This window comes from Tamandua tetradactyla, chromosome 1 (assembly GCF_023851605.1).
Source record: "Tamandua tetradactyla isolate mTamTet1 chromosome 1, mTamTet1.pri, whole genome shotgun sequence".
Classification (NCBI taxonomy): domain Eukaryota; kingdom Metazoa; phylum Chordata; class Mammalia; order Pilosa; family Myrmecophagidae; genus Tamandua; species Tamandua tetradactyla.
Window position 1 is genome coordinate 223,619,282 of NC_135327.1, and position 25,501 is coordinate 223,644,782.

At 36.5% G+C, this 25,501-nt stretch overlaps 1 protein-coding gene and 1 pseudogene across 12 annotated transcripts in view; one reads left to right on the forward strand and one right to left on the reverse strand.

Moving 5' to 3' along the window:
• The window catches only part of ANKRD26 (ankyrin repeat domain containing 26), a 1,272,391-nt gene that overhangs the window by 1,230,774 nt on the left and 16,116 nt on the right, over window positions 1-25,501 (reverse strand). For 10 of the 12 annotated variants that reach the window (XM_077153143.1, XM_077153089.1, XM_077153120.1 and 7 more), the window contains exons 2-7: window positions 21,423-21,537; window positions 21,097-21,270; window positions 16,936-17,042; window positions 15,616-15,753; window positions 12,687-12,757; window positions 1,434-1,470 (exon numbers count right to left, since the gene is read on the reverse strand). In XM_077153143.1, coding sequence (XP_077009258.1) covers window positions 1,434-1,470; window positions 12,687-12,757; window positions 15,616-15,753; window positions 16,936-17,042; window positions 21,097-21,270; window positions 21,423-21,537 — 642 coding nt within the window. Of the gene's footprint in view, window positions 1-1,433; window positions 1,471-12,686; window positions 12,758-15,615; window positions 15,754-16,935; window positions 17,043-21,096; window positions 21,271-21,422; window positions 21,538-25,501 lie in introns of those variants that run through there. The other 2 variants (XM_077153107.1, XM_077153152.1) reach the window with 2 other exon arrangements.
• LOC143677323 (ribosome-recycling factor, mitochondrial pseudogene) lies at window positions 17,714-19,073 on the forward strand (annotated as a pseudogene).

Consider the following 25,501-nt stretch of genomic DNA (forward strand, 5'->3'; position numbering starts at 1 on the left):
TTCACAAAACTCTGTTAAGGTATCAAAAATTTGATTGACTAGATGAGTGGGCACTATCACCTGGCCAAACTGACACCTGAACCTAACCATTGCATCTGATATCTCTTCTCTAAAACCCTCTTCCTATCCAACCCAGTGTTGTCCCTCTCCAAACTTGCCTCCTCTGATAACTCCATGCTTTTTCTCTTCCACTATGGTCACTACTGGGTCTAGTGACCCACTTCTCACTTTCTCTTAATAACACCTAGAGGATGATAAAGAAGAAAGAGCACCGGGCACAAACTTAAGAAATTATAGTTCAAATTCATTCCTGCCACTTACCATATGTAGGATCTAGATAAGTCACATTAATCTCCATGACTTTCAGGTTCTCAACCTGAACAATCTGAATTTGGTAAGAACTATGAACAGAGGATGAAGTACTAGAGGGTATTGTGATTAATCTCCATGATTCCTTAATACCCTGAAATTCTACACGCTTATGATTATCCCTACAGAAAAACAGAACTACTTAGCTAGCAGAAATGAAAAATGGAACAAAGAAACACCAAGAAAAGCAGAGAAGAAAGTAAAAATATCAAGAAAAGATTTTAAATTCATGAAAGAAGGAAAAAAAGACTCTAGGAAAAAGAGTAAACATGACAGAACTAGGCCAGCACTAGACTGAAGGCAAAACCAGACTGGGAAGTCAGTAAGACTCTAAGAAGAAAATGAGTATTATTAACACAAAACGGTCTATACGAAGATATTCTTCATTCTACAGTAAAGTAATCTCTAGGGAGCAGATACCAGCTTACCTATGAAGACATGCCTGAGAGGGTCTTGCTTATATAAAACCCATGGACCTGTTACCATAGCTAACTAAGACATGCTACCCAAAAACCCTTCACGATCAAAACTACATACTGGTTACCACACAAAATGTCAAATATGAGGTCAAAACCTAGAACTAACAGAGCTATAGTTAACACATAACTATATATTACTTTTGGAGCCGATCTTATCTGGACCCTGTGTCTCTATCCCCATGATACACAGTTAAATTAGAGTTAACACATAACTATATATTACTTTTGGAGCTGATCTTATCTGGACCCTGTGTCTCTATACCCATGATACACAGGTACCAATCAATCTATGCTAACAGAACAGAGAATGGACCAGGGAATCAGCAGGCTGACAGTCAAATCGTGGTTCAGATACTTGTTAACTATGGAATCTTGGGTCAATTCATCAATCTGGACCATAGTCACTCAATCAGTAAAAATGAGGTAATAATAGCACAGCTACCCAGTAGAGCTGTTGTGATAACTATTTGAGATAAAAGCACATACTATGTTATCTATTCCAGAATAAAATAATCAACAAATGTTAATTTCTTTCCTCTGTATGCCCTCAGTTAACAGATAATTTAAAAATCTGTAAAATCCTACCTGCTTAAAGAGTCTTCTTCAGAACTCTCTCCAACTCCTACAGAAAAAATAAATTTTAATTATTTTATTTTTTTAAATACCAAAAAACAACAAACGAACTCAAATATTCCTATTTTGATCCTTCCATTCTACATATATAATCAGTAATTCAAAATATCATCATATAGTTGCATATTCATCATCATGATCATTTCTTGGAACACAGAAAAAATAAATTTTAAATCAACAAAAGAAATACAGTCTTAATGATAAAAGTATGAGACTCTAGACACAAAAGTACAGATAGTATACGATCTTGATATAATGACTCTGGTAAAGATAATAATGTCAAGGGCAAGCCGAATGAATTGCTCTGGAAAATAGGCCAAGAAGTGATCGGCAACTAGATGGAAAGTCAATGCAACTGCCTCTGATATTTTGCTCTAGTATGATCTGGATGAAGATTTTGGGGGCAGATGGGGAATGTGGTAATCTGCCAATATTACCCTTCCTCTTCCCCACTTCTTCTCTCCCTCTGCTCTCCCTCCTCCTTTCCTCTTTTTTCCTTTCTCTCCTTTTTTATCTCTATTTCTTTCATTCCCTCCTTCTTTCCATAAAAAAATTAAATTAAATATATATATATATATTTTTTTAAAAAAGGATGAGACTCTGTTACAAAATAGTCCTTGAGAACCACATGTGAAGATTATATTAGAGTAAATATTCATTGTACTATTGGTAGGCAATTGATGCATTAAGAATTACTACTTCCCCTGCTTTGCATTTTTCAAATGCAAGGAAAGGAGAATGTAATTTATCAAAATCTTAGGCCTACAGTTTACCTGAACACCATAATTACATGGAATCTTGAATAGGGCATGCGATCTTGTTGGTTTGTACAGGTTAGTTAGTGTGATACCCAAAGTAATTTAGACAGACAATAAAAGTATTTGCAAAATTCCCTCAGGGGACTGGGGAGAAAGGAGGAAATATTAAACATCCCCATTCAGGGAATTCCTGATATTCTTGCAGGCAGTAGGGACAACCAATTCAATAGACTGAGCCCTCAATCTTGGTGGTCACGCCTATGAAGCTCATTCCTGCAAAGGATAGGCTAAGTCTAGTTATAATTATGTCTAAGAGTCAACCCAAGAGAGAACCTCTTTTGTTGCTCAGATTTGGTCAACTTGGCAGATGAACCCACTGCCCACCCCCCTACATGGAAAATGACTCCCAGGGGTATAAGTCTCCCTGAAAACATGGGTATGACTTCTGGGGATGAGCTGGGACCCAGCATTATGGGAATGAGAAAGTCTTCTTGACCAACAGGGAGAAGAGAGAAATGAGAAAAAAAAAATCTCAGTGGTTGAGAGACTTAAACAGAGTCGAGAGGTTATCCTGGAGGTTTTTCTAGGCGTTATACAGATATCTCTTTTTAATTTTTATATTGGAGTGGCTAGAGGGAAGCACCTGAAACTGTTGAGATGAGTTCCAATAGCCTTGATTCTTGAAAAAGACTGTGTAACTATATAGCTTTTACAAGCGACTGTATGATTGTGAAAATCTTGTGTGTGATGCTCCTTTTATCCAGGGTATGGACAGAGGAATAAATAAGTATAAAAATAAGAATTTAAAAATAAATAAATAATAGGGAAGATAAAGGGTTAAAAACCGGGTAGACTGAAATATTATGGGTGAATGAGAGGGAGGTAAGGGGCACAGGATTATGAGTTCTTTTTTTTTTTTCCTTTATATGTCTTTCTCTGGAGTGATGCAAATGTTCTGAAAATGATCATGATGAAGAATACACAACTGTGTATGATATTATGAGCCACTGAGTGTATAATATGGTTGGACTGTATGAGTGTGGATATTTCTCAATAAAAATACATATTTTTTAAATCTCAGAACTACAAGTAAATAATCTATCCCTATCAGACTGACAGAAAATGGCATCATTAGCAGAATCAGTATCAGGAGCTGACAGCATCAAATTTAATTAGTATGATTTTTCTAGACTTTTGCCACTAGAGGCAGTTGGAAGAGAGTAAACATACTTTGTTGTGACACAGGCACAACGCTGAAGCTCTTCAGCTGAGACTGTTCCATTAAGGATGAAACACCATACTATAAGGGAGCAAAGCAAATAAGCACTCTACTTTGAAGCAAAGATTTTTGAACTGCCAGTGAAGAGAAGTGCGAGAGAGATCAGCATACTTACTCTCTCTAATCTTCTTCTGGGGAAGATACTGGAGAGTTAATTTAGTTCTAGTCATTTTCTCTACTCTATATGTAATGCAAACAAGGTTCAAATTCAGCTGGGATCTTACCTCCCAGAATAAGAGGTATTGGAGAGAAAACTCTCCTAAGATATCATAACCTGCCAAATCCCAACCAGGACCATTCCAGCCAATCCTAAAGAACATCTAGGGCAACAGGTAAGATTCCACAAAGGTTCTATACACTAGAGTAACTTTTCAGAAACATACAAACTCCAGACGGGTCCCTGGTCCAGATAAGTTCTGAAACCTAGAGGGCCCAGCCTCTCCAGAACATCATATAGTTCCACCTCAATACCCCATATTAGTGACAGATCCTTCCAATATGAAAAATTTAGAATAGCCATAGCTCAAACACCCCTAAAGAGAGGGATGGAAAGATCAAAGGTGATGGTGGGAAAATACAGTAAAGATAATCAAAGATGATGATGGAATTATACAGTAAAGATAGGATTTAATAAATGAATATGACTGCTGAATCATTAAATTGATAGCTATTTTAGTCTCCAGTATCTTACAGTAGCTAGAAGTAAAAACCTAAAATTGTGGGATTGTAACCCATGTAAAACTCTGAAATCTGTTCTACAACTAATTGTAGTGCTGTGCTTTGAAATTTATTGCTTTTTTGCATATATGTTATTTTTCACAAAAAAGGAGGAAAAAAAGTCAATTGTGATAAAAAGATATTTAAGCCTTCTAGCCTCCTATATTCTGGAGCAGCTAGAAGGAAAAACATTTGAGCATATGGTAGCCCATGACAAACTCTGGGATTTGTCCTGTATCTACTAGTTGAAAAGTGCTTTGAAAACTATTGCTTTTTTCTTTCTTTGCTCAGCATATATGTTATACTATATGATAAAAACATTAAAAAAAAAAAAAGCTTTCCTAAGAACCACAAAAAGAAGCTCAGAAGAGGTTGTGTTGAATGCTTGTGTGTAAAGATTTATCAGTAAAAAAAATTTTTTTTAAAAAAGGTGGCAAGTTGCCATGAAGCATTACCAGAAATGCAAAAAAAAAAAAAAACCCAACTCCTATCAACACACAGAAGCAATGAGAAAGTGCCATCAGTTGTTCCTCCCTTTGATGGGAGATATCATCCTTTTTCATTGCTTTCCAAGGAAAATAAGGAACTTTCTAAAGACAATTCCCATGACCATGAATGTACTTGTCGAACATAAGTCCTGTTGTAGAGCACAGACTGTTTTCAAACTCATTCCTCACAGGAAGAGGATCAATGAGAAGCATACTGATACATACTGATCTGGGTACTGAATGCCAGATCAAACAATATGGCCTTATTTGCAATTGCCAAATAAGAAAAAAGACCCTGTGATTCAAGTTTGATAAAGTATAGCCTATTGAGAGCATCTTCTTCCAGTGCTAGAATGTATATCTGGGCCCACCTCATATAGCATGATGGTCCAAACAGTTAGTGTTCTATAGTATTATCTCATGTCACTTTTTCTCAACCCTTCCCATTATGTGACAAATGTCTACAGAAATCATGCTTTTTCCGCTTGTAAGGCATATGTCATCAGATACTACGATAATGGACCAAAAAAAAAAAAGGACAAGAGGACAAAGAACATCTTAAATGACCACATCCAATTATCTTGGAATTTAAATGTTTTAGTTCAAAAAAGTAAAGAGAGAGGGGCCAGCAATGGTGGCTCAGTGGCAGAGTTCTCACCCGCCATGCCAATTCCTGGTGCCTGCCCATGTCTAAAAAAAAAAGTAAAGAAGATGCAAATAAACAAAATCAAAATTGCGGGTGGGGCAGGGTCATTACCATGGAACCTGAAAAATTTTTTAAATTTTTAAATCATAAGCGGATACTATGAACAACCATATATAAACTAGACAATTCAGATGGAACGGACAAATTTGCAGAAACACAAAACCTATACCGACCTGAGAAGAAAAACAGAAGATCTTAACAAACCAATTACAAGTAAAGAGATTCAATCAGTCATCAAAAAACTTCCTAAAGAGGGTACAAAGGTAGTTCAGTGGTAAAATTCTAGCTTGCTATGCGGGAAACCCAGGTTCAATTCCCAGTCCATGCATTTTCCCAAAAACAAACAAAATACAACAAACAAAAAAGTTAACACATGATGCTGCAATAACAGGATACTCACATGGAAAAGTAATGAAATGGGACCCCACCATACAGCATACACACACAAAAAAGGAAACTTCCTAAAAAGAAAAGCCCAGACGGTTTCACAGAAGAATTTCGTCAAACATTCCAGAAAGATCCAACACCAATCCTGCTCAAACTCTTCCAGAAAACTGAGAAAAAAGGAACACTACCTAACTCATTTTATGAAGCTAATATCACTCTAATACTAAAACCAGACAAAGATACCACAAGAAAGGAAAGCAGCAGACCAATCTTCCTAATGAACACAGATGGAAAAATTCTCAACAAAATACTAGCAAATCAAACCCAATGACACATCAAAAGAATTATACATCACACTCAAGTAGGATTTATACCAGGAATTCAAGGTTGGTTTAACATAAGAAAATCAATCAATCTAATACAGCATATTAACAAATCAGAAAGGAAGAATCTCATGATCATATCAATTGCTACTAAAAAAGCTTTTGACAAAATTCAGCATCCTTTTCTGATAATAACACACCAAAAGATAGGAATCAAAGGTAACTACCTCAATATGATAACGGGAATATATGAAAAACTGATAGCCAGCATCGCACTCAATGGAGAAAGACTGAAAGTCTTCCGCCTAAAATCAGGTAGAAGACAAGGATGACCACTGTCACCACTATTATTCAACATTGTGCTAGAAGTTCCAGCTAGAGCAATCAGACAGGACAAAGAAATTACAGGCATACAAATTGGAAAGGAAGAAGTAAAACTCTCATTATTTGCTGATGATATGATACTATACTTAGTACTTCTTGAGCAATCTACTGCAAAGTTACTTGAGCTAACAAACAAATTCAGCAAGGTGGCAGGATATAAAATTAATGTGCAGAAATCAGTAATATTTCTATACATAAGCAATGAGCTAGTTGAGGAGTCAGTTAAGGAAAACATTCCACTCCAAATAGCAACTAAAAGAATCAAATACTTAGGAATGAACTTAACTAGGAATGTAAAGGACTTGTACACAGAAAACTATGTAACATTGCTAAAAGAAATCAAAGGAGATCTAAATAGGTGGAAAGACATTCCCTGCCCATGGATAGAAAGGCTAAATATAGTTAAGATATTAATTCTCCCCAAACTGATCTACAGATTCAACAAAGTACCAATCAAAATTCCAACAACCCACATTGAAGATTTGGAAAAGCTAACTACCAAATTCATCTGGAAGAGAAAGAAACCCTGAATAGCTAAAAGCATCCTAAAAATGAAGAACGGAGTGGGAGGATTAACACTCCCTGACTACAAAACCTATTATAAAGCCACAGTGGTGAAAACAGCCTAGTACTGGCACACACACAGAAGCATTGACCAATGGAATCAAATCGAGAGTGCAGAAATAGACCACCAAATCTATGGTCAACGGATTTTTGACAAAGCCCCCAAATCCTCTGAACTGCAACAAAATAGTCTTTTCAATAATTGGGCATGGAAGAACTGGATATCAATAGCCAAGAGAATGAAAGGGGACCCCTATCTTACACCCTACACAAAAATTAACTAAAAATGCATCAAATACCTAAATATAAGAACTAGCACCATAAAGCTTCTAGAAGAAAATGTAGGGAAATATCTTCAAGATCTAGTAATAGGAGGTAGATTCCTAAACTTGACACCCAAAGCACAAGGAACAAAAGGAAAAAAAGATAAATGGGAACTCCTCAAAATCAAATGCTTCTGCACCTCAAAAGACTTTGTCAAAAAGGTGAAGAGGCAGCCAACTCAATGGGAAAAAATATTTGTAAATCACATATTGGACAAAGGTTTGATTTCCTGTATATGCAAAGAAATCACAAAACTTAACAACAAAAGAATAAACAATCCAATTGGGCTAAAGATATAAATGGGCTAAAGACATGAATAGGCATTTTTCTGAAGAGCAAATACAGATGGCTCAAGAGCACATGAAGAGAGGCTCATTTTCACTGGCTATAAGGGAAATGAAGATCAAGACTGCAATGAGATACCACCTCACACCTATAAGAATGGCTGCTATTAAACAAACACAAAACTATACAAGTTGGTGAGGATGTGGAGAAACTGGGACACATTTACGCACTGCTGCTGGGAATATATAATGATGCAACCACCATGGAAGATTGTTTGGCAGATCCTTAGGATACTAAATATCCAGTTGCCCTATGACCCAGCAATAGCACTACTTCGTATATACCCAGAAGAGCTGAAAGCAACGCCACAAACAGACATTTGCACACCAATGTTCACAGCATCATTATTCAATCACCAAAAGATGGAAACAAACCAAATGCCCATCAACAAACGAGTGGATCAACAAAATGTGGTATTTACATACAATGGAATATTACGCAGCAGTAAGACAAAATGATGTCCTGAAGCACATGACAAGATGGATGAGCCTTGAGGACATAATGCTGAGCGAAATTAGCCAGACACAAAAGGACGGTTACTGTATGAGTTCACTTTTATGACCAGCATAAAGGTATTATCAGAGGCTTATAATACAGAATATAGGGGACTTAGAGATACACAGAAGCTAGAGATGGGTGAACCATTCTAATGCAGTTGAACTCCAATGTAAGGGAACAGATAGGCGTGAAAGTGATTCTCTAATGAGTCTAGAAGTAATATTACCATATTGAAGATGAACAAGATTGAAAGGGGTTGTACAGTCCTTCCTACGTGTCTCACTGACTCAGTAGAAATATGAATGAGTTCTCGTAAGAATTATTTCAAAGATATGATTCTTGTAAGAGTGTTTAAGTCCAGAGTACTGGGAGAAAACTGTTATTGCATGCTATGAGCTATGTTCAAAAGGAAACAATCAGCACTACTACAGTAATAGCAAAGGTAAGTAACGGGGTGAGGGACAACAGTTAAGAGGAGGTTTAGATTTTCCATTTGGTGAGGGTGTGTTTATTGGTTTTCTGGTTCTTGGGAACAATGAAATTATCTAAAATTGAGAATGTTGATGGACTGTGGATTTGGGGCCTTCTACATGATGCCCAATGAACGCAGGTGGCTGAACAATGCACTAACGGAGAAGTAGATTGGCAAATGATGGTGTATATTTATGAACAAAGGCTGTGCTGCTACAAAAAGGAACAGTATCATGAGGCATGCAATGATGTTAATGAACATGTGGGACATTTGGTGAGACAAAATAAGTCAGAAACAAAAAAACAACAATGGTACGGTCACCTTTAGAAAATGCTTATAAGAAAACAGGGGCCTAGATTGTAAGCTTTTAGAGCAGACACATATTACGTTTGGAGTAGTGATTATTATTTCTGGATTTTGAGAGGCTGTTTTGTATATATAACTTGATATTTAGAGATAAGATCAAATCCGAACAGGTTGGGGTTGAAGTAATTCAGAACACAGGGAAAAGGAAGGCAGTGTCTACATTTTACAATAACACATACTCCTTGAGACCAATGGAAGACAGGTTTATTTGCTCTGGAACTGAAATTTTCTGTAGTGCATAATCTAATTCAACCTATCTGTATAGCTCATTTGAATGACTGAAATACAGGAAGCACAGAATAAGAAAGTGGTCCTTTAATCCTGGATAGATTATTGTAATGCCTGGAAACATCCTAGAGTATAGTAAGCAGATAATCAAAAAGTATTGCCAAAGTCCCCTGAGGGAGGGGAGAAAGAATACGGAATTATTAAACCTTACCAGGGAATTCCCAGATACTGTGTCAACTTTAGGGATACACAAATCAATAGGACATGCCCTTGATCATGAGGCTTACTCTTGTGAAGCTTATGTAGGTAGCATAGAAGCTTAGACTACCTATAGGTATGTCTAAGAGTTACTTCTGGAGGACCTCTGTTGGTGCTCAGAGGTGGCCTCAGTTTCTTTAAGCCCAACTCTGCAAGTGAAATCATTGCCCTTTGCTTTGTATATATTTTATACTATACGATAAAAAAAGTTTTAAAACACCTGGGTTCTTGATATCATCACTGAGCCACCAAAACATCCCTGGGGTTGGTTAAGGCACTGTTCATCAGGTCATCTGTTATTTTCGGCCAAAAGCATTCTAGCTGGTAAACTTCCCATGGCCCACAGGATGTCTATTCCTTTCGATGGTATTAAAAAGACTTTCAGAAACTTGCGTAACCTATATATTCACTCATTCCCAACCATTCCCATATCACACTTTATGCACCAGGAAAACTGAACTGCTCATATATCTTGCAAAGTTCTCACATGTATCTTAGCCTCAGCCCTTGCTGTCCATTGTACAAAACATGTAATCTTGCTGGATGTTTTCTTCTGCCAAATATAGTCCTCCTACCTCTTCACCTGGCAAACTTCTACACACACTGATGCTTATCTTAAACCCTACCCACTTTTTTAAAGTTCTAATTCCTTACAATAGACTTAAATGTCTGGCACATATCACACACCAAACATATTTTAATAAATAATAAAGATAACTGTATGGTCCTGAAGGGCTTCTAGTACATAGTAAGCACTTTAGTAAATAACAAAAACAACAGTGATAATAACACACACTTGGAGAGCAGGACCTGTGTTTTTAAAATGCTTGCTTTCTGCAACATTAGAATAATGCTTAGTACCTAAAAGACAGATATTTAAAAGATACTTATTTAAGTGGGCAAGGGAATAAATGAATAAAAGTGGGTTTTTCATTCTTTTGAAAAGCCAGAGAACAGTTATTTTCTATTATGAACAGCTTAATGATCAAAACTGTCTATTTCACCTCTGCATCTAACTTGCAAAACCTAACTTACAGAAGTTCTTTGACAAGTGTCCACTAAATTAAAGGGGTCTTTATGCTGTTCAGGTTGTACCCTACATTAGATGCCACATCAGGGGCACAATTATCACTGTAGCATTCTGTTACTGTGAAACACTTTGTCATTTAATTATAATTTGTCAAATCCACTGTTGGGCTACTTGATATTCATTATGCTAATCTTTTGGCTAAAGGTAATAAAGCAACTTGTTCTAAAAAATTTAAAAATTACTAAATCATGACAATTATTCAAAAGATAGGACAAAGTGTCTTGTTATAAAGAGGTCAATATATCTCACTGTATTTTAACTTACATGAAGAACGAAGCCGATAATATACCAAGGCCTTGTTGGCATAACAAAATGTTAAATAGCCATGTTTCTCAAAAAGGACTTGCTTTCTACTTTTGTACCATCTGTAGGTATCTTTTAAAAAAATGTATCAATGTTAGCGCACACAAAGTTTTGTGCTAACTTCATTCTTACAGATTGGTCATTTGTTTATGGTACCAAAAAGGTAGCACTGGGTTCCTATCTTAAAGACACTTCTTTTTTAGTGACACAAATCATCATGTAATAACTAACATTCATTTACTAAATGTAATCTATTCGTTGTAAAATTAAAATAAAATATTCACTTTTATAAGGAGTACAAATTGTTGTTATGTGATTATACAAGAAACATACAACATTCTAACTTTAAATTCCTTTTTCTTAACCTTCTCAACCAAAAGGGGGAAGAGCGAAATGAGACAAAATAAAGTGTCAATGGCTGAGAGATTCCAAACAGAGTCGAGAGGTTATCCTGGAGGTTATTATTACACATTAAATAGATGTCACCTTATTAGTTAAAATGTAATGGAGATCTTGATGATGACTGAATAATGGTATCGCTTTCACAATGTGACTGTGTAATTGTGAAAACCTTGTGTCTGATGCTCATTTTATCTACCTTGCCAACAAACAAGTAGAACATATGGAATCAAAATAAATAGTAGGGGGAACAAATTTTAAAATAAATTTAGTTTGAAATGCTAGTGATCAATGAAAGCAAGGAGTAAGGGGTATGGTAGGTATAATCTTTTTTTTTCCTGTTTTCATTTTATTTTTTTCTATTGTCTTTTTATTTCTTTTTCTGAATTGATGCAAATGTTCTAAGAAATGATGAATATGCAACTAAGTGATGATATTGTGAATTACTGATTATATATGTAAATGTTTTATTTCATTTGTTAATTTTTTTAATTAATAAATAAATTTAAAAAAAAAAAGAACCAGCAGTAACTGCATAATACCCAGAAAAATTAAAGAAAATTTGAAAGAAAAAAAAAATGTAATGGAGAGGCTGGAGGGAACTGCCTGAAAATGTAGAGCTGTGTTCCAATAGCTATGTTTCTTGAAGATGATCGTATAATGATACAGCTTTCACAATGTGACTGTGTGATTGTGAAAACCTTGTGTCTGATGCTACTTTTATCTACCTTATCGACAGATGAGTAAAACATAAGGAATAAAAATAAATAATAAGGGGAACAAACATTAAAATTAATTTAGTAGATTGAAATGCTAGTGATCAAGGAAAGGGAGGGGTAAGGTATGGTATGTAAGAATTTTTTTCTGTTTTCTTTTTATTTCTTTCTCTGAATTGATGCAAATGTTCTAAGAAATGATCATGATGATGAATATACAACTATGTGATGATACTGTGAATCACTGATTATATATGTAGAACAGAATGATCATATGCTAAGGATGCTTGTGTTGGTTTGTTGTTATATTTTTTTAAAATTAATTTAAAAATTCCTTTTTCTTATTTACACAAAGACATATGGCAATTTCAGTGGCTGTGATTAAATAAATGAATTTCTTTTCAGAAAATACTGTTTCAGAATATAAATTATCTACAATTAATTTCTTTAAAAATTCTGAATTCTAGACCATTAAGCAAAAAACCCCAGGAATTTACACACTGATTTTTTAAATTGCTCTTTCATTATATCAAAACCTTCTTGCTCTGATTTTCTTTATGGTAGAACCACCAAGAGTAATTTCACTACCAGAAATCTTACCTGGATTATTATTTTGAGAGAAATTTTTAGATAGCTTTTCTTCTTTATAGTCAGAAATCAGTTGGCGACAGCTGTGTATAAAAAAATTTGATAATATTATTACTTTGATGCCAATATGAAATTGATGCCAATTTATCATACATATTAAATAATTCTCAAAAGATTTCAGACAGTGTCAGAGTTAAGAACTCAGGATTTAATTATCCCATACACTTCAAGCATACAAGCTCCACAAACTTTTTCGTAAGCATTTAATTGAAGAAGAAGAAAAAAATAGAGTGAAGTGGTCCTGAATTGGGGGCAGAACAGCTCAATAACTTACCTGGATCTAGTGTAACATAATGGAAAGTTTCCTGCACTCAACACATCCTAGCTCTGTAACACACAGCTATCTGTTCTTGGATTAGTCCCTGCAGTGAGGCTCAATGTGTTCCTCTACAAAATAGGGATCTTACTGCCCCACTTCACCAAGGTATTATGAGGATTTAATGGGCTAATATACAATGCACTGTTCACAGAAACACTGAAGTAATTGGATAATTTGTCTTGAACTTTATTGCTGAAACTATTTTGGAATCTCAAATAAAACCCAATGGGGTTATTTTCTTAAATTTTAACATTCAAATGTTGTAATTTCCAGGAAATGTTATTAAGACCTAACTCTGTTTATTAACTGTTTTAGTCTTTGTTGTTTGTAATTTCAGAGCATTTTAGCTACCATATAACTTGCAACTAAATGCATTTATAGTATAAATATATTATCTCATTAAATTAGATAAAGTGATTGTCTTCTATTATTATAGCTAAATACATCAAGAACAGTGAACTAATAGAGGTCAAGATCTGGCTTGGACTACTTACCCACCCACAGTCTGAACCAGCACATCTTTATTACAACAATGCTTAATCTCCCTTTTAATCTCCAGTTGCCTTGGAAAATGTAATCCTTCTTTAATACATGGATATCAATGTTTCATGAAGGAGACTTAGCTCTCCTAAGTCCAACTAACCTATCACAGATTCAGAAAATTCTGCCGAATGGCTGCCTTATGAGGCAGAATTTGAAAAGTATGCCAGCTTTGAAAAGTTGAGGTGGAAATGCAAGTCCTTGGGGGATTTTCATTATTATGGGAAATAGATCACCTGAGGGGCTGAACTTAATTATGGAATCTAAGGCAAGCCAAGCTGGCACCCACTACTCTGGGGAAGAATGATATGGGCCCTTCCACAGCCTATGAAAAGGTGCTCCACAGGATTAAAGGGGTTTTTAGTAGCAAGGATGAAAGGGAACTCTGATCTCTTCCTGCAAGTTTATTTGAACCTCTCTGACAATTATAATGGTCCCAACTAATATCTGCTGGCAGAAAAAATAAACAAGGGCCTCAAAGGCTAATTCACCATGATGATCTGGGCTCAAATGTGGGTTCCACACAAGGATTTGATGGGAGATGAAGGGGAGCATCAGTGTGTTCACCATGTGGGCAGCTAAAGCTAGAAGGCCCAGCAGCCAGGGCAATGTGCTGGTGCTCTGGAAACAAAGACTAAGCATATGTTTCAGTTTATATGTGAACTAAAGGAGAACTCTAACTCTAAAGACTAAGTATGGGTCACCAGTGAAGATTGTGAGGGGTCTGGATCAGCAAGGGCATCCTTGTAGCAAAGGTCAATCATGACCAGACTATAGAATCAGTCTTCAACAGCAATACTGAAGCAACAGAAGCAATGAAACACTAGAATGTCCTTTTTTCCCTTCACCTGAATTGTGAAAGAGGATTCTCTTCCTTGGACTTAGTAAATCCTACTGAGTTCTTGGAAAATTCAAGGGGTGGGTATAGGAGAAATATAGGATTTTCTGCTAACCAGGACATCTCAAGATGCAAATCATTAATTAGTAAAATCAAAGATGTGGCCCTACTTACACACCATGCATAACGGCTATACATGGAATAAGATAGATAATGTTAGGAACACTAAGAATAAAGGTCTTGAATCCCAAGCCCGACATGACTCCCAGGGGAATAAACCTCCCTGGCAATGAGGGACAAAAATCCTAGCATGAGCTGGAAGTTGGCATCAAGGGATTGAGAAAAGCTTCTCAACCAAAAGGGGGAAGAGAGAAATGAGATAAAATAAAGTGTCAGTGGCCAAGAGATTTCAGAGTTGACAGATTATCCTAGAGGTTATTCTTATGCATTATATAGATATCTCTTTTAGTTTATGGTGTACTAGAGTGGCTAGAGGGAAGTACCTGAAACTGCCGAGCTGCATTCCAGCAGCCATGTTTCTTGAAGAGGATCGTATAATGATATAGCTTTTGCAATGTGACTGTGTGATTGTGAAAACCTTGTGTCTGACGCTCCTTTTATCTATGGTATGGACAACTGAGTAAAAAATATGGATAAGAAATAAATAATAGGGAGAACAAAGGTTAAAATAAAGTGAGTAGACTGAAATACTAGTGGTCAACGAGAGGGAAGGGTTAGGGGTATGGTATGTATGAGTTTTTTCTTTTTTATTTATTTTGCTGGAGATATGCAAATGTTCAAAAAAATGACCATGGTGATGAACACACAATTATATGATGATACTGTGAGCCACTGATTGTAACTATGTCAAAAATGTTTGTATGTCAAGAATGTTTGTATGTCTGTTTGTGGTTTCCAATAAAAATGTTAAAAAAAAAAAAATCCCGAACCTTACTTTTCCCCATAAAGAATGCTGCATCCACTGCTACTTCTAACTAGTCTAGACTCAAATGGACTTTGCCTCTTAGTTTCTGGCTGCTGACATGAATTAACTCACAGCCATTCTAAGACTGTTTGAATCAAACTATAAAATCTTCCTTACCAACTAACTGTATTAGTAGCAGTTATGGTTATCTTAAACCTCACCATTTAGTGATAACTAATATATAATGTAAAACACTTACATATTAAAACCACTAATAAGAGCATATTCTTCTGCAGTCCATCCATAGATATCTCGAGAAAAGACATCAATACCTTGCTGAAGAAGAAGACTGACTACATTTGTTGATTCAAAATTTACAGCAAGCATGAGGGCTGTTCTAAAATAACAGAAAGATAACTTCACCTCAAAAACTTTAATTAAGCTACAGCTAATGTGATATATATTTTACCAAGTTAATATCTTGCCTGTCTGTAGAGAAGTAACTAATTACAAACACTAACAGACACAATCATCTTGATTGTTCATGTGGATATCTTCATAAATTACTCTCAAAGCTAAAAGGAAGGGAAAAAGCAAAAGGAAGCATCTTGTCCCGCTGTGGTCTAATATTAATATAATGGTACTAATAACAGTCATAGTAGTTGTATCAATGATGCTAATGAGTATGTTCTAGGCATTGAATTAAAGGCTATATATATATATATATATATATATATATATATATATATATTCTCACATACAACCACCATAGAATCACGTATTATTAGTATCTTCCCTTTCATATCAGAAAACATATTTGGTGATTTTAAGTAATGTCCCAAAGGCCACACCCCTAGCAAGCAGGAAAACAAGGAATTAAATTCAGTCTTCTGTGCATCTAAAGCCCATCTCTTTCCTCTTTGTCACCCACCCATGACTTGTCTTCAGAAAAGGAAAAGATCATTTAATTAAAGTCATCATCTTTCCCTCTGCCCATACCAATTAAAAATGAAAACATCTCTAAGATACTAGAAAGGAAAAGGATAAAAACTGATGAGCCCCACAGTATCTGGAAAGAGTCATAATCATGTAAGAATAATCTAATGTCAGTATCATTCAAAGTAATTAAGTTAAAGCAGAATCATCCAAGACAAAATGACTTTCAACTCCTTTCTACGTTTAATATAGCATCTTTTAAAGAAAAATATATAAGAAGCAGAGGTTTACACTACATAAGGATTAAGAAATTCAATATTGTGTCATAAAGAAAACTAAAAATTAATCTTACTTTATAAAATGACTAAAACTAATATGTGATCACAAAACAAAAAAAATCAGATTATAAATCACAAACATCAACCAATATCATAAAGGAATATGAATCCTGCTACATCCAGGTCTTCAAGTTCCCCATTAGAATAACTGCTTTTCTACTAACTGATGATTTGTGTTAATGTTTCTCACTATATACCAGTAATTATAAGTTAATCCTTTTCTTATTCATTCTCTGAAATGAGTGGTTATTATCACTCTACGATACCACTAAGATTTAAAAAAAAGAAAGAAAGAACTACTGTACCTTTTTGCTTTATCAACTGCATGTATATTTGCTTCTTTCTTTACTAAAAATTCTACCATTTGCTGTTTGTTTTCACTTATAGCAAGTAAAAGTGGTGTGAGGTCATCCTGTAAATAAGTAAAAACAATTTAAAATTGACAAAATTACCTATTTCTCAACTGTATTTAAAAACTTTAAAAAGATCACTTCAGTTTTGCATCTCATCCACTTGGCCAATTCCCTTTATCATTTGGAGATCTGGACAAAAAAGGAAAAAGTAAGAAAGAGTCACATAATGAAAGCTGGATTTAATTTTCCTGGTAGGGATGGAATAGAAACTAGTAAGCTCAAACTGTACCGTAATATCATTCTTCATAAACTCCTTTCCTCCCATCTTCCCATCAAGATAGTCTAGATTTGAGATCACTGTTTAGACTCTTATCTAAGTAGCTGTTTCCGACAGAAAAGGATATTTTAGTGGTTAATTATGTTCCTCTGTCTCAACTATTTAATCACTTCCTGTTCACTCACAATTTGGTTTCCTCATTGACCTCCTAAACTTGATCTCTAGGTAAGTTTAAAAATTAACTCTTGGGCAGGCCATGGTGGCTCAGCAGGCAGAGTTCTCATCTGCCATGCCAGAGACCCGGGGTTCAATTTCTGGTGCCTGCCCATGCCACACCCCGCCAAAAAAAAAAATTAACTCTTCCCTAAACTGAGAATTATCATCCACAAAACTGAAGCACACTTTCCCTAAATATACAAACAGGGAAAAAAAAAAAAAAACTTCTGGCCTTTCCCTAGTATCCTGGGCGGTAGCAGGATACACTACTTAACAGGAACATCTGATGGAGGTGTTCACAAAAGATTGACTTCAGTCATGGCTTTGGGATTAAGATGCTTCTACTTGGCCCACCCTGCCTTTTGCAACTCCCTTGTAGCCTTAACCAGACCTGTTTCAGAAGTCACACTGAAGATATTGAGAGAAAGACAAAATGACCATAGACAATACATGGCTTATCCAGCTTTACCAGTCCGCCATTTTGTTACCAAGAAAGCCAAAGCCAAAGGAAAAGGACAGTCTCAAACCAGAGTGAATATTAATGTTGCCTTGGTTGAGGATATAATCAACTTGGAAGAGGTAGATGAAGAAATGAAGTCTGTGATGGAAACGCTCAAGGATAATTTCAATAAGACTCTGAATATAAGGACCTCACCAGAATCCCTTGATCATATTACTGTGGTAACTGCTGATGGAAAGCTTGCTTTAAACCAGATTGGCCAGATCTCCATGAAGTCACCACAGCTGATTTTGGTAAACATGGCCAGTTTCCCAGAGTGTACAGCTGTAGCTATCAAGGCTATAAGAGAAAGTGGAATGAATCTGAACCCAGAAGTGGAAGGGACACTAGTTCGGGTCCCCATACCTAAAGTAACCAGGGAACACAGGGAAATGCTGGTGAAGCTGGCCAAACAGAACACCAACAAAGCCAAAGACTCTTTAAGGAAGGTTCGTGCTAATGCAATGAATAAGCTAAAGAAATCAAAGGACAAAACCTCAGAGGACACCATCAGCTCATAGAGAAACAGATCAGCCAAATGGCTGACCATGCCGTTGCAGAGCTGGATAGACATCTGGCAATGAAAACGAAAGAACTCCTTGGATGAAAATCTACCTGAAGCCAGCAATGCTGTAGAGCTCAGTTTCTGGGAATATTATGAGTTGGCAAATTGAGACCTCTCAACCCCATCTGCACAGAAGGCTGAAACCTGCGCTGTTGTTGCTCGTTGTGAGGCCTCGCCCTCCAGTGGGACACCCAAACTAACTCTTTCTCTTCCTAACCTCTACCTGCCCCGTTCTGCTCTGGACCTTCTGGCATGGGTGACCTTCAGAGAATACCTGCAGAGGCCTTTACTCAAGGCGTTATCTTGACTATGACATAGCCAAGAGACTAGGACTATTGGTGGGCTTAGTACCACCTGTTCTTCATCTTGGAGACCTTCTTTCAAACAAGCTGACAGGCCCTATCCCCAGCTTTGAACTGTGCTTGGGCTGATGTGGCCTTCACCTATCCTTTGCTAGGGGCCCATTTTCACTCAACTATAAAATCTAAATAAATTGGAAAGAATAAAAACCACAAAGGAAAAAAAAAAAAAAACTTCTGTTGATATCTTCCCTCAATTCTTAAATTTCCAAATTGATCTAATGAATATTTTTTATTCTTCTCTTCTTCCTTTGCTGTTTTCCCATTTTAAGCCTTGGCCCAAAAGAGATAAATACTTTAATAGAAATTATTTTTTATAACACAGAACTTGTCAACAGCAGCAGGAATTCTATTTATTATAAAATGCTTTTGTGTTGTTGATCTTTTTTTAATTTATTTATTAATTAAAAAAATTAAGAACAAACAAAAACATTAACATATAATTCCATTCTACAAATACATTCAGTAATTCTCAATATCATCACATAGTTGTATATTCGTCATTTCTTAGAACATTTGTATCAATTCAGAAAAAGAAATAAAAAGAGAACAGAAAAATAAAACAATAGAAAAAAAAGATTATACCTACGATACCCCTTACCCCTTGCTTTCACTGATCACTAGCATTTCAAACTAAATTTATTTTAGCACTTGTTCCCCCTATTATTTATTTTTATTCCATATGTTCTACTCATTTCTTGACAAGGTAGATAAAAGGAGCATCAGACACAAGGTTTTCACCATCACACAGTCACATTGTGACAGCTCTATCATTATTCAGTCATCCTCAAGAAACATGGCTACTGGAACACAGCTCTGTATTTTCAGGCAGTTCCCTCCAGCCTCTCCATTACATCTTGAATAACAAGATAATTTCTACTTAATGTGTAATAATAACCTCTCGACTCTGTTTGGAATCTCTCAGCCATTGACACTTTGTCTCATTTCATTCTTCCCCCTTTTGGTCGAGAAGGTTTTCTCAATCCCTTGATGCTAAGTCTCAGCTCATTCTAGGGTTTTTCTCAATCCCTTGATGATGAGTCTCAGCTCATTCTAGGATTTCTGTCCCACGTTGCCAGGAAGGTCCACACCCCTGGGAGTCATGTCCCACGTAGACAGGGGGAGGGTGGTGAGACTGCTTGTTGTGTTGGCTGGAGAGAGGCCACATATGAGCAACAAAAGAGACTCTCTTGGGGGTGACTCGTAGGCCTAAATTTTAAGTAGACTTGACCTATCCTTTGTGGGGTTAAGTTTCATATGAACAAACCCCAAGACTGGGGGCTCAGCCTATAGCTTTGGTTGTCCACACTGCTTGTGAGAATATCAAGAATTCAACTTGGGGAAGGTGAAATTCTCCCCGTTCTCACCATTCCCTGAAGGGGGCTTTGCAAATCCTTTTCCACTCACTGGTCGAATCACTCTGGGATTCATCGGGGCATCACTCTGGACAAACCAACAAAATCTCACATCCTACCTGAGATTCCAAGTACTTATGGTGTTCAATCAAACTATCTACATAAGTTATATTAGGAAATGCACTAGTCAAAATATAAATTTTGTAACAAACATTTTTTGCTTTAGTCTCACACATAAGGTGACATTTTAAAATATTAATTACCATCTATTTTTAGCACCCTGCAATAATGACATTCCTTTGTTCTTCCTCATGCAAAAACATTTTTAAAATTTGTATATTTAGTCACTATTATTATACACTCTAGGCATTCCTAGATTATACCATCTCAATCTTTAACCTCTATCTTTCTTTCTGATTTCATCTATGTCCTCAGCCCTTCTCCCCCTATCATTCTCACATGCAGTTTCATTCAGTGTTTTAACATAATTGTATTACAGTTAGGTATGTGTTGTTGATTTTTAATAAATCCTTTTCCAAAGTAAATTTGCCTGTGTTATGTTATACCAATTAGAAAAACAACATGAATGAGAATTTTTTTAAATTTATTTATTAATCAAAAACATTAACGTATCATTCCGTTCTACATATATAATCAGTAATTCTCAGTATCATCACTTAGTTGCATATTCATCATTTCTTAGAACATATGAGTGAGAATCTTAATTACGTTATTCAAAACATTTGCTTTCAGGGAATGCCTGACCTTCCAAATATGTAAAACATCAATATTAAAACAAATTTATTCCAAATATATTGTGAATGAAGTTGGTAGAACTATACCTTGTTTCTTGCTTCAATATCTGCATTGTGTAAAAGCAGTTTGGCTGCTATTGGTATGTTCTGACCACAGACAGCATAGTGGAGAGCAGTGTTGCCGTTAACATCCTTAAGATTTGGGTCAGCACCATGTTCTAGCAGAATGGTTGCACATTCCTCTTCCTGGCATTGTACAGCCTGTCAGTATTAGAAAGACAAACAGACTTCAGATTCTAGGAGTTAAAAGTAAAGAGTCCAAATGTTTCACCAGTTAGCTACATAAACTTGTTTTTATTCTAAGCACTTAAGTGAAATCTATCTCATGCTGAAATAGTTGCAACACTACATACCTTCATCAGAGCTGTCCTGTTTTCATTGTCACAGAGGTTTAGCTGGCACTTTCTCTCTACCAGGACTGTTACCACTTCTGCATGGCCATTGGCACAGGCCAGATGCAGAGCGGTCCTATAAAAGTGAGAGGATTTTAAAAATTATAATCACTATCTCAACATGTACAATTATTAGTGTAACTGTAAATACTAAAGAGCATGTTATTCCTATGCCTTCAAACAAAGACTTAATTTTCTTCTGAAGTTAAATATTTGGTAGCACATATTACTTACATTAATGAAAGAGCCCAACTTGGGTTTGAATCCTATTTTAACTCTGTGACTATTAGCTATCACTTAACTTTTCTGTGTATCCATTTCCTCATCACTAAAACAGGGATAAAAATATTGGCCATCTCAAAGGACACCATTATGATGCTTAAATCAAAAGCTATACAAAAGCTTTAGAACAGTTCCTGGCAGAAATAATAGCTCAGTAAATGTTAGCTAAAACTACTACTACAACTATTAGAATATACTGCTATTCTAAGTAGTGCTGAGAAAACACTTGTATTTTACATTTTTCTAATTATTTCCTAAAGCTATTTTAATATAAATGGGTTGATGGCTAATAGGGTATATATATTTTTAAGATGTGAAACTTTTTGCCAAATTGCCTAGTTGAAAGTCATAAGCAACTTAACTTTCAACAGCAGTATAAGTACCCATTCTTTCTCATCCTCATATATCTGGTGAGAGGAAAATTGTATTTTATTCCTCTTTTAAATTAAATGTCTCCTTTTACCAGAAACTCTAAATATTTGTTACTGTATCAACTGGCCACTTGTAGATCTTCTGTCAAAAAATACTTTGCCCTAATCATAAAGAACACCTAGGGCAATATATAAGATTCCACAAGGGTTCCATGCACTAGAGTAACTTTCCAGAAACATACAACCTCCACATGGGTCCCTGGTTCAGATAAGTCCTGAAACCTAGAGGGCCCAGACTCTCCAGAACATCAGATAGTTCTACCTCAATACCCCATATTAGTGACGAATCTTTCCAATATGAAAAAGTTAGAATGGTCATCCCTAAAGAGAGGGATGGAAAGATCTAAGGTAATGATGGAATTCTACAGTGAAGACAGGATTTAATAAACGAATATGATTGCTGAATCATTAAATTGATAGCTATTTTAGTCTCCAGTATCTTATAGCAGCTAAAAGTAAAAACCTAAAATTGTGGAATTGTAACCCATGTCAAACTCTGAAATCTGTTCTACAACTAATTGTGGTGCTGTGCTTTGAAATTTACTGCTTTTTTCTATATATGTTATTTTTCACACAAAAAAAGAAGGAAAAAAAGTCTATTGTGATGATAAAAAAATATTTAAGCCTTCTAGCCTCCTATATTCTGGAGCAGCTGGAAGGAAAAAAATCTGAGAGGATCATATGGTAGCCCATGACAAACTCTGGGATTTGTCCTATAACTACTTGTTGAAGAGTGCTTTGAAAATTATTGCTTTTTTATTTCTTTGCTTTGTATATATGTTATACAATTTAAAAAGTTCAAAAAATAAAATAAACAGCATGCCACACTGAAAAAAAAATACTCTGCTCTCCCAAAGAAGATATACAAATGGTCAACAGGCACATGAAAGATGTTCAACATCATTAGCCATTAGGAAAATGCACATCAAAACTACAATGAGAACTTCTGGGGAAGATGGTGGAATAGGGAGGTCCAGGACTCACTCTTCCTCCCAAATAGCTTGTAGACAGGCAGGAACTGTCTCAAACAACTGTACTGGGGCTCAGGACGCCAGGGGAACACCATACAGCATTCAGAAAAGAGTGGGTGGAAAGGCTGAGAAACTGCGCTAAACAACAGTGAGTTACTGGCTCTGCCATGACTGCAGGTGCCCATACCACATTCCCTAGATGAGTCAACTTGGATCCAGACCATGGCTGGCTGCTGCAGAGGGAGAGAGATACGGAAATCCCCTTCCCCAGGAATGGGAGGTTGGGGGAAGGGACATGGCCAAGTCCTGAGCATGGCTTTTGATCAATAAATTTGGATTGCTAGGTCCCAGCTCTGAGCTGCTGGCTCAGTCCGCCTCAGACAGGGACAGCATGGCCATTTTTTGAACTCCACTGCCAAGAGGAGCTGCAGAAACAGTTTTCTGAACTGTTTCTTCTGGGAAGTCCAGGAAAGCACAGCTTTGGGGAGTCATTAAAAAAAGGCTTCTGGTGCTTTTCATGATCATCTCCCCAGGGTTCTCTGTAGCTGGACTTCAACCCCTTCACCAGTCCCTAGCACTATTTTAGCTGGGAAATACTGATTTGGGAAATTTCTTCCCAGGGTGACCGTCCCCCAGAATTTGCCCTCCAGGCAAAAGCAGCTAGGGGCAGACAAGGAGCGTTAAAAAAAAAAAACTACAGGGGAAAAACAAAAACAAACAGAACAGATCAAGATTACTGGAGAAGGAGCAAAGGAAAGAAAGTTTTCTCCTGGAGGTGAAACAACTGCACAAACAGTGCAGTCTTAAACACTGTACCACAAAATTCTGGGAAGATGGAAGAATAGGGAATTACAGGGCTCACTTCTCTTCAAAAAACAGCCAGTGGACAGGCAGAAATTGTCCAAAACAACTGTTCTGGGGCTCTGGAGACAAGCGGTATACTACACAGCATCCAAAGAACAGGACAAAAAGACTGAGAAACTGTGGTAAAAAACTAACCCATCAGCCTCAGCAACTTGTACCCAACTCCCATCCTCAAGGCAAGCAACTTTGAATCAGCCTGGTCTTTGCCTGATGGACTGCTGTGGGCGGTTGTTCTCCTCAAGAACAGAGGTATTGGCTGGGTTATCGCTGCTTTAGCTCATCCTAGACAGGTACCACCAGGCCACTGATTCAACCTGCGACAGATGGAGCCACCAGAGGGCTAAGAATACCCCACCTTCTTAGAACTGCGGAAAATAGATTGCCAAAGAACGCCATCCACTGGGCAGGCCAGGAAAGAGTACTTCCGGGGAGCCATCTATAAGATTTCTTGGTGAAGACCACCATCTGCTAGGCAGGCCAGGAAAGCACAGCCTTGAAGAGCTGAAAAAAGACTTTTTTGGCATCTTTCCTAATCCTCTCCCCAGGGCCCTATGGAACTGGTCTGAGTCCCTAGCATGGGTCCTTGGCCCTGTTTTGGCTTGGAAATACTAATGAGCTAAGGATTACAGAAGACCCTTAACACAAACCCAATCCACAACAAAATCCTAGACAAGACAAATAAACTGACCTTCAGAATAACCATGCCAAGATAATGAGATGGCCAGATATCAGCAAAAATTTACAAGCCATATGAAAAAACATGAAGAAATGGTCCAAAGGAATAAGTTTAAAAGTTGGCGGAGACAGAGAATTTGGAAAAACTAACCAAAGATGTTCAAACAAATATCCTAAGCCAATTTAAGGAGGTGAAAGAAAATATGGCAAAAGTGATAACAGATATTAATAAGACTGTGGGAGCTTCAAAAATTATTTGATGTGAGGCACACATCTAAGTGAATGAATCTTAAGGACAACATAATAAATGAAATATCAGAAACATAAAAAGACAAATATTATAATGCTACACTCATATGGAATAACTGTCATATACAAATTGGGAGAACTGAAGTCAAGAGCACAGGTTATCAGGTTAGGTCCTATCATAAAGGGCCCTGGATTGTAAACTCTTACAGCAGGCACATCTATTCTGGAGTTGTAACTTATTGTTAAATTCTGAGATGCTATACTATGAGTATGATATGGTCTATATTTTAAAACTTCAACTTCTGAGATGAACTGAAACCAAAGGAAGAGATGTTTATTTGGTGCAAAATTCATATTTTGGGTAGAGTGTTGTGCTGGTTTGAAAGTATTATGTACCCCAGAAAAGCCATGTTTTAATCTTGATTCAATCTTGTGGAGATAGGCAATTCTTTTAATCATGATTTAACATTGTATGTGAAAATTTTTTATCAGATTATCTCCACAGAGATGTGGCGTGCCCAGTTATGGGTGGGACTTTTGATTAGATCGAGATGTGACTTCGCCCATT